Raw genomic sequence first — 13,811 nt, forward strand, 5'->3', positions numbered from 1 at the left:
CTTCATAACGGAATTGGGGGATGTAAAGTACAGTTGATACTAAATAGATATAGTTAGGCGGGATAACCGTGCAGTAAAGAGATATCTATTTTTACGTTGGAAATATATACTCGCTTGTCAATTAATAAATTGATAGTACGCTTTATAAGTCCAACTTTATCGAGATTGTTTCACGTTGATGTAAAAGCTTAAATGGATATTATACTTGTAAGATTATCGTAATTGTACAATTTTTATAGTTGCATAAAATTATAATTATCTTAATAATGTCCATGAATTATGAAAATTGCGCTTCTAAAAATTACATTCTCTGAGAAATTTACAACGGTTCAGTAAACGTATTTGTAGCTTGTTTACTAGATAAAGCTAAAATCAAATAATGTATTTTGCATCTGATCATAGGATGTAGCTACGTATTTTAATTTAATTTCTGACGCGTATTCGGTATTAAATTTAGGGATATAATTAATAATACATTCGATAAGCTGCTAATAAATATTTCGGAATATCGGGATTCGAATAAATCACATAAAATACGCTTACAGTAATATATGTAATTTAACGAATGGAAGTTTACCAAATGCAAGTTAAAAAGTAACATCAAATATAAATTTCCTCTTTCATAACATTCTCTCTCTCTCTCTCTCTCTATCGCTCGCTTTCTCTCTGTAGAATTTATAGTTTTATAAAAATCATACGCAGTTTAACGAAAAAATTCCAATAAATTCCATGGCCATCGTGGCATCGTATAAAGCGAAATAGAAGAAAAATTCAGGTGGAAGGCAACACCGTTCCATAAAGAGTTTCAAAAACATCCTGTTAAAAGTGGCCGGGTGAAGTTCTATTTTCCAGGCCAAAAGCGAGGCAAATAAGATTTCATCGCCGCGATGCTTCACCCAAAGAGTCCCCGGAGGATTTTTTATCTTTTCTCTCCCTCTCTCTCTCTCTTTTTTTTGCCTTTCGCGGGCCACGAAGAATTAAGATGTCTACCGGTAACATAATTACAAAAGTTTTACGTCGGCCGACCGACGTAATATCGTTCCGGCGTCCCGTTCCGCGGCGAGTAATCGGATTAGCATAAATAAGCCGTTACCAATTCGTGGTTTACAGTTATTGCGAGCGTGTAGCGGCATTATGCCCCAATAAAATCGTTGCTGCTGATTCGGTTACCCGCGTTTCTCGCCGGAGGAAAAGTATAATATTCCCAGGGCTTATCTCTCAGATACACGGAGTTGCACACGCCGGGCCCGAGTCAAGAATATTTAATGGAGCGTGGAGCAGCGTCGAGAATCGCAAATAAATTTCGCCGCGAGTTTATCGTCTGTGAAAATATACCTTCGATTCCTCTCAATTTCACGGAACCCTCGGGGAGATTTCCCGGTTTTTCTTCCCCCCCTTTCCTCTTTTTTTGTTCTGCTTCTTCTCCTAGGTTTTAATTTAAAAAAATTTTTTTAACAGCTCTCTTTCCCGACAGAGCTCCCTTCGTTACGCGAATATGCTTCTTGGTTTTTTCGGAATTCAATCGGTTTCTTTGCTGCTCTCTCTTCTCTATTCGTCGTGGCAATCGGTCCCGTTTTGCTTCGAGCGTACAGTTCTAAAACGGTTTATAGTAAAATCGAGGTAGAAATGGTCATTTATGATGATTTTATATCCAAACTTCGTAGCGTTTTGAAGTTGTATTTCAGTTCTGTCTGACATATCGACATATCGTGCGAATCACATCGTCGTTCGTGCGCCGAGTTTTCTTTGGCATTTATTGACGTTTATTTTGTTTTTGATATTATTACGCAGGCTGAACAAATATTGAAATATTATTCAGCAGCTTCTACAAAAGAACGGACATGCCAAGCTACCTAAAGGAGGCGTATAAGACATTAAAAGACTAGAACATTGACTTAAAATCGTTTGGAAAATATTGCAAAATTTTAATACGCGGACATAGCTGCCATTCAAATACGATCGCTCCTGCTTTCCTCAAGGCTGCAAAACTGATGCATCGATTCGATCAAAAAGTTCGTTACGCCTAAAGTAAAGTCAGCATTCGCGTTTCCACCACGGCAGAAAGAGTTGCATTTCGTTGAATCCCTAGCAACAAACAAACGAAGAAGAAGCGGAAGAAAGGAAAGCAGAAAATCCAGTGAAATACACATAGAATCCAAGTGAGTAGACATTGCCGGAACTGGAGTTACGTGGAATTTGTCGATTCCGTCAGAAGTCATGTCGCTTCCATTCGTCCCCATCAAGTTTTTCTTTGCCGCGTAAACGGGTCTGGTCGCGAAGAATTGTCCGCGACCAACAATCAGTTCCAAACAGAGAATGCTTTCTTCGCGAATTCGTACGCATGGCGGACCCGCGGCCAAGCGCACAATGGCTTGTGGCTCGCTTCCTCTTTGCAGAAACTTGTCGTCGTCGCGCGGTTTCCTCGCTCCGCACTCGCGTGCACGTTTCTCTGGCCGAATCCTGGCAAAACATCGCGGCGTCTCGCTAAGCTCGGCGACGTCTACGCGCGCCAGTTTTCTGTTTTCACGGAACTACTTCCCCGGAAGAGCTTCTTGTCTCATTTTTCCCCGCGCCGACTTCTTTTCCCTCGGCTCCACTTCTTTCTCGTTTCTTCTAGCCGCCTTCTCACTTCCGCGCCGCCATCTTACACGAAAGTTGTTCAACTCCGTGTCGCGAGTATGACACGAACATATCCAGCGTACAATATCGTTCACAAGTATCAGCGGACGCTTTGGTTGATTCGTAACGACCACGGGAATTTTACCGAGACGTAGAAATTAGTCATGAATTAGTATAGGTAAGTCGTATAAAATCGTATATTTCAGGTTGCAGACGTAGAAATGTCTAATCGACGAAACAAACTGTATAACTGGACTGCAGGTCGCGTGGCTCTTAGCTTGGTACCGTTTTTTAAATCCCTGGTACATATTTGGCAATATTAATGTACTTATCGCTTTCCAAATAATGATATTTGGAAATTGATACGATTTATCGGGACCTACGTACGAAGAGGTGACTATCATGCGTTATAAATTAATACTATTTATTAGTATTTGCCGGGGGAACTGCGTCGCGCAAACACTCACCGGTATTGTGCGTTATTCGCGAGTAATTATTATTTGCAGCGGTTCGCCAACGTATTTACGCTTACTGTTGAACATTTTTACGTTCATATTCTTCGTGTTATACGATAAAATCTGATCAATTCGTATTCGAAAGCTTCCTTCTTGCGTGATACTCGTTTTGTAACTCTCCCCGATGCAAATATACATCGTCGCATATAAAGATTTTGTTCGCGTATAATCTTCAAATAGATCCAACAATAAACGACTACCACGCTTCAAACTCGATTAAAATTTCAACATCGTTGATCAACGAGAGCCGCGTTTAAAGGGCTGAAACACATCTTGTGGAAAATAAACAAGTGTCAGAGTATTTTTGAGAGTTAGTGTACGTCCCATGGAAAAGCACATGGAATGCTTTCTGCCCTCAACTTCCTGTCGCGTTCTCTGTCTTATCCTTCGCGTCCTTATCTCTTCTTCTTTTTTCCCCGTTTCTCTTCGTACATTCGCTGGATGTTGGCTAGTTTCTTCTTGGTATTTCGAATGCGAGTCGCGTGGTCGTTGACGCGAGAAACTCGACGAAACCGCAAGCAGAAAGCGGTAGTACGACTGGTGTAAAGTTGAACACGCGGAGTAGGATTCTGTTTCCGCGCGGTCACGGCTCTCCTTTTGTGCGAAGTAGCGCGCGCGTCTCTCGTGGAAACTGCTTCAGCTTCGCTTGATGGGTTTATTGTTCGCTACGGCGACGAGAGTCGCGGAAAAGTAGAGAAATTTTGGCCGTTTCGTCTTCACCGGTGTATGGTCTCTGTGTTCCTTCGAGGCTCGTCGAGGTGTTACGGCTAGATGGATTTCGTTGTAAACACGCTAGCTGCCTTGTGTAACGTGAAAAGCTGAATTAACCGTTTGAGTGATCGCGTTGCTCGCATTCTATGTCGAAATGTACCGCCGAATCGACCTGGCAAATCCAACTGGCGCACGGTACGCTTGCTTTCTATTGCACTGTGTTCATGTTGCCATTTGTTCGTTTGTATTAGTAATATATCTCGCGTGTTTCGAATTTACTTAAAACTCAGAAATAAATTCTGTTGCACTGTATTTCACGCGTGATTTTACTGAAAAGGATGAAACACAGCAACGACGTATAACGAAATTATGAATTTATTTAAGTGTGCAAATATTCTCGACTATCGATACACGCCTGTATTTTTCCACCAAAGTCGTTTTAGAAGGCTGTGAAGATTTCCGAATTGATACTATGGAATGGAAAGTTACCATCTATAAAAATAACCACGTTTCAGAATATCTACTTCGATCGAAATTTACTTCGATTAAATGCTGTATAAAAATTCCAGAATTTAATTGGCGTATGCGTATGATGTACATGTATGTGCAACGTGGGTACATATATCTCGCACATGTTTTCTCTGCGTAACATTTTTTATAGTTTCCCGTGTTTTCTATCGTCTACCAATAGCCGAAGTTACGTCGTATAAACTGTTACGCGATAACGATCAAACATTGCACATTGAGCGAAGGAAAATAGAGACGTTGCAAAATGATACAACTTTAGTTTTCTTCAGTTTCGAAATGGTAAATGGAACACGTAAATTATAAAATTAGCCTGGCAAATGGCTTGAACAGTTTCTGTAATTGCGTGACGACGTCATGCAACTACATTCGCAAGTTCTTTGTATCCAACGTGTACCGTGCGCGTTATCTAGTTTTCATCGATATTTGTCGATTTTGTTGGCAGATCTGACGTGACGTCGAGAGTCGTTTAGTCGGTATGTCGTTACCGATCCGCGAGTTCTTGCGGAATCGCGCGATGTTTATCCACGTGCTTCGAACGTCAGAACCTCTCACGAACTGTCGTGGGTATCGTCACGAAGGCGGCTGGCTTACCGAACTTCCATTTCGCGAAACTTGCCGAGACTTGCAGCGGCAGAAACCCTGTAAGGGACGGAAAGGGGCAAAGGACAACAGGGGAACTTAGGAGACGACAGTACAGCCGGCAGTTCCGCACGCTGCTTCCTCGAAACTTACTTTTCCTCTTCCTCCCTCCCTTTCTTCCTTCTCGCTTCGCTTCTGTTCTCAGCTTGCTCTTCGTCTGGTTTACGTATGGCCTCGTTTGCAAACGGCGAACAATACAGCTTGTTGACTACTTTCGAAACGAAAATGCTGTTTGTCGCGAGCTTTTTCGAAAAGATCCTAAGAATTCCGGCACTTTTGTCTCGCGATAAAATTACGCGATACAATATGATAACTAGATCGCGAGTTCTCATGGGAATATTTTTATGGTATTTTCATGCAACGAATTTGGAATCGCGCTTGGTTGCTTGTAGACTACGAGTATCAAAAGTTCCCTACTTTGGATATTTTATACACGTTCGTATGTTCGTATTTTTAAATTTTTGCGTAAGTGCAGAAGAATTCGTAGCTTAATGGCTTAATGGCGTTATACTTTACATCGTGTTTGATAAACGTCCATCGCGAGGAAAATTAGATACACCCACGTTGGTAGGAATTCGTGTTGTTAATTGGAAGCTGGATGCTAATAATATTTATTTTTCTACAGTGAATCTGATAACAATAAATTAGGTTATGATAATCAGCTAGTTTCGTCGTTTTCGTGTCAAGAATGAATTAACAGAGTTTAGTGGTAATTTTAGCGAATATTTTTATAACCACACTTTATTATTGCAACAAACGCATAATGAATTAAACGAGAGTTTCGTTATTAAATGGCACGATAAAAATTCATCACGTGTCAAAGTTTATCCTTGGATTTTAATAACGTTTTTAAGTTGCCGCTTAATTTTAAATAAAAGTACCCAAGAAAAAAGGGGAGGGGGAGATATTAGAAGGAAGATGACGCTACGTAAAAATGACGAATTTCAACTCGTTAGCTTCATAGTTCGTAACGATCGAATTTGGACGTTCTCGCAACACGCAGCGCACGAAATTAGCAGCGAAAATGCAATAAAACTTCGATCGGGCGTGCTTTCGCGGTAAGCAGAATTAACATTGGATTATTATCAAAATCCGTAATTAGACGGCGGGAAATTGCATCGGTGACGTTGCAGCTGCGTATACCAATAAATTGTTTAAAAAAGTTTCATCAGGTGGCGGGTCATGATGGGTGGTGCATGTGCAGCCACATTTTAACGAATATGCCTCGTGTATTGGCATGTGTACACAGTTAACGAGTCTGGATTTGTGCAATTACGAGTTCTGTACGTCCGGCAATTTGATCGCGCGCGATCGTCCAAATTACCTCGAAATGGCGCGCAGAACTAACCAGCTAATTTACATATAAATCGCGCAACATCCAGAATACGCGACATCTTTTGCAGTTTGCGTGCGGTTTATTTAAATGTTTCACCATGTGAACACGGCTTGTTGTCTTCGAGGCGCGATTGACAAATATTTTTCGAATAATATTAACTGCGTGCGCTTTGCCCGTGGTTGACTAACAGTTCAGTTTTACTTTGCACTCTATGTACCGTGTATACGATTATGTAACGTATTGTGTGAAAAATATCGTATATGGGTAACGATGAAGTTATTCTTACGATTCTCATCTTTGTTTTATCATACATTGGGTGGGTCAAAGGTTAGTTTCTTGTTATACGTTTAACTTCAAACGAATTTTGCACGTATTTCTTTCCCAAAGATAAAGTTTAATCTAAAATCTTCGTCGTGAACGAGTATCGGCGTATAAAAATCGTGGAAGTTTATTTCAGTAGCAATTACTTCTTTATTCTACTCGTTTAGATAGGAAACTATCTTTTGATCAAACGGTTTCGTTTAAAGGGTACAGATAATAAAATAAATGATCTGTGCTATAATTATAGTGGAATTTTTCGATTTGATAAGATACGTTAAATATACTTGCACGTTTGTTTCTTGCAAATTATACGACGATTAATATACGTACATCGACGTAGAATAGGTAGAATTTGGTGGTGAAAAATACGTGGGAAGAGGAAAGGGTCAAAGGGAAATGTCGATATTGGCGTGACGTTTGTTTCGAAAAGGATTTCTGATCCTCTATTTTCGTACGTGAGCAGGTTTTTCTGCTTTCTGATCGAGTCGATGAGAAAATAGCAATTTCGTCGTTTGGACGTTGATGGAACGCGCGAAGAGGTCAGTGGGACTTAAGCCACGATTACTTGGTTTGATAGATTGGCAGAGGTGTTATAATTGTTTTCCTAATGGCTTTCTTCTCGATGCTTTTTCCATTGCCTTTTGGGAACATCACGTGTTCGATAATTCGAAGAAATAAAAGAAAGGGAGAAAGGAATTAATTTTCCTTTTGTCCATTAGGATAAATGTTGGCCACTTTTTCTCTCTCATGATATTTCGTTTATCGCATCAACTTGGATCTTCTGTTTACTCTTTGATTTATGTTACTTTACCAGTTATTTCGTTAGAATCGAAATATAAATTTTCATCATCTTTTGCTAATTCAATTAAATTATTAAGAAAAAATTCAACAAGATAAAATATGTAGTACGAGTTGCATTTCTTTTCTAACAGTATTTACGGAAACATATCAGACGACGAATGCGGGTAATCGAAAGAAGACCGTCTTACGGGGATAAAATGTGTTTTGTAAATTTTCTTTAGACAACATGATAAAATCGTACGGAAGATCCGTACGGAACTGGATGTATCCTGTACGATTAAATTAATGAGAAATAAGCTAATATTTACAGAGCGATGAGAGCGCAAGTACAAGTGTTGGGAATTCGTCGCACGAGATTCCATCATTCTGGATAATCTAAAGCTGAATAATTCTCACCTCTTAGCTAGTACATACAAAATATTTGAACGCGTCGGTTGTGATTCGCGTGGTGTTTCAACGGCGTTGCAAGCGAAGGAACACGAGCTCGTACGATTTAGGAAACCGGCGAAAATATAACATCGCGGATGGATCTAGGACGTACGCGAGGAAGTGGCTCTAGAAATAAGTGTTTAACCTCGATCCTTGCCATATCCGACTATTCTAAATCCAGTATGCAAGTGGAGTAGATAGCTGATAGGAGATAGCAGATAGCGAGGTGCAGCCTTGCATGCATTCACCTGCGACGGGGCATTCGTGGCAAGGAGAAACGAGACAGACGCTCGATGTAGCTTGAATGGACACGAAATAGGTCGAGTCCATGTTACCTACGCGCGTCGTTCCAAGGAGAAAGATTTGCAATCTTTTTCCGATGCTCGAGCCTCTGTCGTACTCGTCGAAAGCTTCGAGCTATGCTTCTCTAACGTTTCCTCGTTGATTAAACGATGGCCAGAAACTTTCGTGTTAATTACACCGAGTTTCGTTCTTTCTTGACGATTCGTTTAGTTGTGGATTTTTTTACAATTCATGTTGGCGAGGAAGAAATACGGAGCTTCGTTGTTTTAGTATTTCGTTAATTCATTAGGCGAATCAGAAATACTAGGAATAGATTGCATAGTTTGGAAGAAGTTAATTCCTTTAACGATTATAGAAAGAGTGTTAGGCAAATCTTTGATGCAATGTTAAAACACAAGTTTTGTAATAAAAATTGATTGTCACGTGGTTGGGGATTTGTGTAATTTCAATATTTTTTATTTATTGTAATTTTAAATATTAGAAATAGATTTTCGTTAACATGTTGAATCAGGTAACACGAAATTCAGTTTTCGTTGATAGCAAGCGAATGTAGAGAAACATACACTGTTATCGTATCAAAATTACTACAATTAACCGTTATATATATATTATACAGTTTACATTCCTAAATACGAAACTTAATCTCCTCACTAATAATTACGTGATGTTTGTAATTTCACGATTACGCGGTATTAAACGTCGATATCTATTTATCTAGACTCGAAAAGCGATTCATACAGATTCCTTGCTGAAAATTTCAAAACAAGTATATTCGAGGAATATTCAAATATCGTTCGAATACGTTGACATTAACGTGGCAGTGTGATAAAACCTGATTACCTTCTATCTCATCACGCGCGAGTCGCGACAAAAAAATGCACTTAAGGTTCCTTTCCGTGAAAGTTCGGAGGAAAAGAAAGAAGTCGGGCAGATGCGAAGAAAAGAAAATTAGACGGGTATAGAGAGAGGCTAAAGTCGAGGAAGTCGTGATCCGAAAAACATTGGTTCGATCCTCGTCGCTTAAGGTTGGAAGTTTGGCAATGGCCCGGGCTTAAATTGAGCTTTACATTATTTTGAGGTGAAACGGAGCCGCATTGGGAACAGCGAGCTTGTTTCGGCCAGATTGCCCGGCTTTGCAACGATGGAAATACCGAGAGAGTTTTGATGTCGATTGCTGTTTCCGCGATAGGACGAACGAAAGCATCCGGCTGCATCTGAAATACGATTGCAGATTGGATTAAAGACAAGACTTTCCTTGTAGAATCGCCACTACGCGGGGATTCCGTTGGAAATAGACTAAAGGATTTAGTCTTATCGATACGACCAAGACGCAGCACACGATTCTAACTTCTTTTCTTTATTCTGTTGCAGGTATGTCTCCGAAATTTCGCTTCTCGTTGGTTGCTCGTCGGTGTTGGTACGTATTTACTTGACATATAATACGCATCGTGTATAGCGTTCAACTACGGAGAGAGGCAGTATGTATTGGAGAACAAATTCGTAGAAGATGGATATATTAAATTACTTTGTGAATGCAACGACGAGTATAATCAAATTACAATCAACGTTGCAATTTCAGATTGATTTTCACTTCGAACTTTGGGTAATTTTAAATTTGATCTGCTTCAAGTAAACTTCAGAAGATAGTAACGTTAATCATTTTAGATTCGATTAATAAATTTTAGATTCGAGTTAGACAGACTCGTCAGCAAATTAAATTAGCGCGGGAAAAAGTTGCTATAATATCACATTGGGTAGTAGTATCAATGATTTCTGTATTAAATCACGAGGCATTTGTTTATTACCCTTTCACAAAGTAATGAGAAAATTACCGTGAAATAGTTGATGGTTAAACACTATGGGTTGTTTGCAAACGTTTTACGCGTGCCTGTTGCCAAGGATAATCACTTGAAATTTTACATAATTATTTTCCCGGCTAAAAGTTTGATAATTGGGTATTATTAAAACAATTTTCCAAAGGATATGTTGTACGGTAGTAAAATTGCTATTTTTTGTACGTTACAATAGTCCCTTTAGTTCCCTTCTAAAGAAAATATATCTCAATTTTTAAAGAACAAATATTACCTTTTCTCTTTAAAAGAGGGACGTATTTTTCATAAATAGAATGGCTATGCTATGTAGTAAATAATTCCCCCTTTTATTCTTTTTAAAGAGAAAATGTTGAGATTTTTAAAACAAAATGTGTTTCATACATTTTTAATCAAGGTACATTAATAGTAACCTATTTTCAAGCTGGTGAATAATTTTGAATTAACAATAAGCTTATTTTTAATTTTTTAGTTTTGTGCAATAACAAACTTTTTAATTAATATACCGCGAAAGCTACTAAAGTTCTATTTTCAGAAACATTATTGATCAGTGTTCTGTACCTTTATTTTCCAAAAGAAAAAAAAAATAAAGGAAAGATGTTTTTTGAGTTGATTCTCTGTTATGATACAAGAGTTGCGCAGTAAAAATGCAGTTAAAGTGTTCGACAACATTCATCTACACCTTAGCATCCCGATAGACTTAATAGCGGACTTAGTGATGGACTTACATCGCTTGTCACACGAAATCCTGAATTACTATTCAACTCTCGGCTTCAATAAGCTTGATTGATGGATCGATGCTTCAAGCCAATGAAAATCTCTTATATCCTCGTTATTTCATGTGAAAAACTTTCTCAGTCCCTTTTACCTGATGCATTTTAAACGATTTGCGCTAAAGACCCGTCGCATTTGTCAGATAAAGTCACCGACTGAATTATGCAACATTGATATTGCTGTCCTTTTTATTACTTGCGAAGTAGTAAGTTGTCTACGTTTTGTTCCACTTTGTGAACATCCATTCTCCTTTCGTATTCCTCTTTAAAACATCCAAACTTATCATCGATTGTGACATTCAGCGGACGAAACGAACGTATAAGTTCCTCCATCTCTTTAATTACATTACGTCGTAGAAACGTAAAATTGCAGAAACGTCGGCAGTCTACTTACAAGCAGCGGTACATGTTCCTGGATTCGGTGAACGCAAAAGCAATCGTTAGCTCTGCTTTATTTTTCATAGGTCGAAAGATATCTCGGATTTCAAAAAATATGAAAACATTCAACCTTATATTAAGCATTCTCTCAGAACATTGCGATTACTTTCTATTCGATAAAACGCGAGCAAGATCGAAATAGAAAAATTGAAAAATCTCGTCAGGATCAAAGCGAAACGCAGCGACAGCTATAGAACCTCAATTTCCACTTAATGACTGCCCGAATGCTTTCCTGGAAATCAGCCACACCTTCGAATAACGATCTTAAAGCATCTTTGTTCGACGATGAATCAAATAGGTAGAAACGCTGGTCAGACCGCAACAGTCCACTGTGAAATTAAAAATTCGAGCAACGATGGACGACAGCGTTTCTTCTCGGTTAATACGGCGTCATAGATAGCGCACGATCGTTGATGGTAGAAGCGAAACGAGCGAGTTGGAGGGCGGTGGCTGCGGTCGCCGGCATTAGGGATTTTAGGGAGGCTTTACGGGACGATGCAATGGGGGAAAGGGTGCACAGGGCCAGCACGGGATTTTGGTTGGGGTTGGACCGAGCTTGCACTGTTCACGGCGATTAATTCATTGCCGCTTCCCGCATCCCACCGCAAACCGCCTTTTGGCCCCACTCAGCCCTCTCGCGTCCTCTTCTTTGACCCTCGTCCCTGCCGCTTCCGTTGTCTCGCTTATCGTCCACCATCTAGCGTCCTTTCCCCCGCTGGAGTATCGTCGGATGGAACCAGTGTTGCTTTGCCTAATCGCGTGGAAACGGCCCTCGGAACGATGCTTGTCCGATCTTTGACGAGACGTCGTTCAACATCTGTAGATTTAGGGAATCGTTGGTTCTCGCCCGAGGATGCTTTTAGCGGTTAGTTCTGATGGACTGCGGTTAACGGTCTTATTAGTGATGCTGATTTTTCTTTTGTCTTCGTAAGGTAATTCGTCGAATTAACGTAAGTTTGTACTTGAAGATTACAGGTGGAATGAGAAGATTGAGAATTTTTATGTAAATTGATATCGTACGTATAGAATTTCTTACATCTACCGAATATTACAACGAGTATTTTATTTTGGATATTTCATATATTTTTGTACATTGGTGGATTTTGTACTTACTCGCATCTTCAAACTTCCTATAAATGCATGAAAATCCGCAATCTTAAGCCACATTCACTGTTCTTGATAGGAAAGCGGTTTTAAAATACTGTACGTTGCGTTTCAGTCCTATATTACCTAAGGCTACCTTTTCATTTGGCTTACGTCCTTAATACGAGATTTTTCATCCCTTTTTTTGATTTGGTCAATTTAGCAGTTATTTTTAAAAAATGTACATCTTCCGATCTAACAGGTGTCTTTCGATATATATCATTTTTAATAACATAATTATTATTAATTTAACGAAATTCAACAAGCGTATACTGCCCTTCGATCTTCATTATATTCATTGACAGTATTCTTACCGCACCCGTTATCTATAAAACTTTTTACTTTACCATCGATGGCAATTATTCAATTTCTCTAGCCGCGTAAATCCAAAATCAAACGCAACTTGAGCTAATCGATCAAACGACCGCAGTCGAATCTCATCGACGATACCGTAGAATCGAATCCAACCAGAATCCAAGCTAGGATAGTTGATTTTCTGGAAGAAAATTTTTCACGATACCTTGGAGTGTCATATATTTAAGTCGGCCTTTCAGCCCGGAGAAAATAGTAAAAGGAGGACGCGAGACGCTTGTACGCGTAGTATTTGGGATGATATCAAATGGAAACTGTCCGAGATCGATGAACGCAATCGTCTCCGAGTTACACGCTTACGATCGCGTAAGCGTAACCCGGCGGGAATTTGAAATGCAAAACGGAAATGCGAGGTGGATGCGACCGTATGGCACCGCGTGGGATTTCCTGCGGTCGTGGCAACGATATGGCCGCTCGTGGACCCTCTATGGATCGTTAGGTATTTTTCAGCCACCGTTTTGGGAATCGTTCGCTTTCCTCCTGCAATCCTATCGCGCCACGACTTTGACAAAGAGCCCTCGTTTTGACAACGGTTTTTCCCCGGGCCGTATGCCACCCAGTCCTTTCAGCTTCGTTTTAGCGTAATCCCTGATTCGTTCGCGAATCGACGTTAGTTTTCCATTTACGCTACATTTAGAGAATTTTCCATTCGTTCGTGAATCGACGTTAGTTTTTCATTTACGTTACGTTTAAACGGTCTTCGATGATTTTTTTTTTTTTTTTAAGAGATTTGAATTACATAAATTATAGAAGGGATGATTATCAATCGTTAAAGATCTGGATAATTTAGATAATGGTACGTTTCAATGCTATATCTTTGAAGGTTTCCAATTTTTTAATTCCACGATGGTGGATTTCTGAAATAATTTCAACGTATTTTTAGGGAGGAGCTTTTTAATGAAAAATGAGTTTGCTATTTCGCAGTTTGTTTTTCGACTCGCGTTTCTTTGTATTTGTTTTGCGTGATGTTTCATCTTTTAAAGTTCAATTTTTTTAGAATGCTGTTTTTTCACTAGATGGCATTTATCGGTATTTAAATAAAGAGAAATTTACG

The 13,811-nt window shown here is 39.4% G+C and overlaps 1 protein-coding gene across 3 annotated transcripts in view; it reads left to right on the plus strand.

Annotated features, from left to right (window-relative positions):
• Positions 1-13,811, plus strand: part of LOC117153898 (mind bomb 1) — a 345,338-nt gene that overhangs the window by 117,835 nt on the left and 213,692 nt on the right. The window contains exon 10 of one of the 3 annotated variants that reach the window (XM_076617152.1): positions 9,574-9,865. The exons of the other annotated variants lie outside the window; for them this stretch is intronic. Coding sequence (XP_076473267.1) covers positions 9,574-9,658 — 85 coding nt within the window. The 3' untranslated portion in view covers positions 9,659-9,865. Of the gene's footprint in view, positions 1-9,573; positions 9,866-13,811 lie in introns of those variants that run through there. 3 annotated transcript variants of the gene reach the window in all.

This window comes from Bombus vancouverensis, chromosome 3 (genome assembly GCF_051014615.1).
Source record: "Bombus vancouverensis nearcticus chromosome 3, iyBomVanc1_principal, whole genome shotgun sequence".
In the NCBI taxonomy this organism is placed as follows: Eukaryota; Metazoa; Arthropoda; class Insecta; order Hymenoptera; family Apidae; genus Bombus; species Bombus vancouverensis.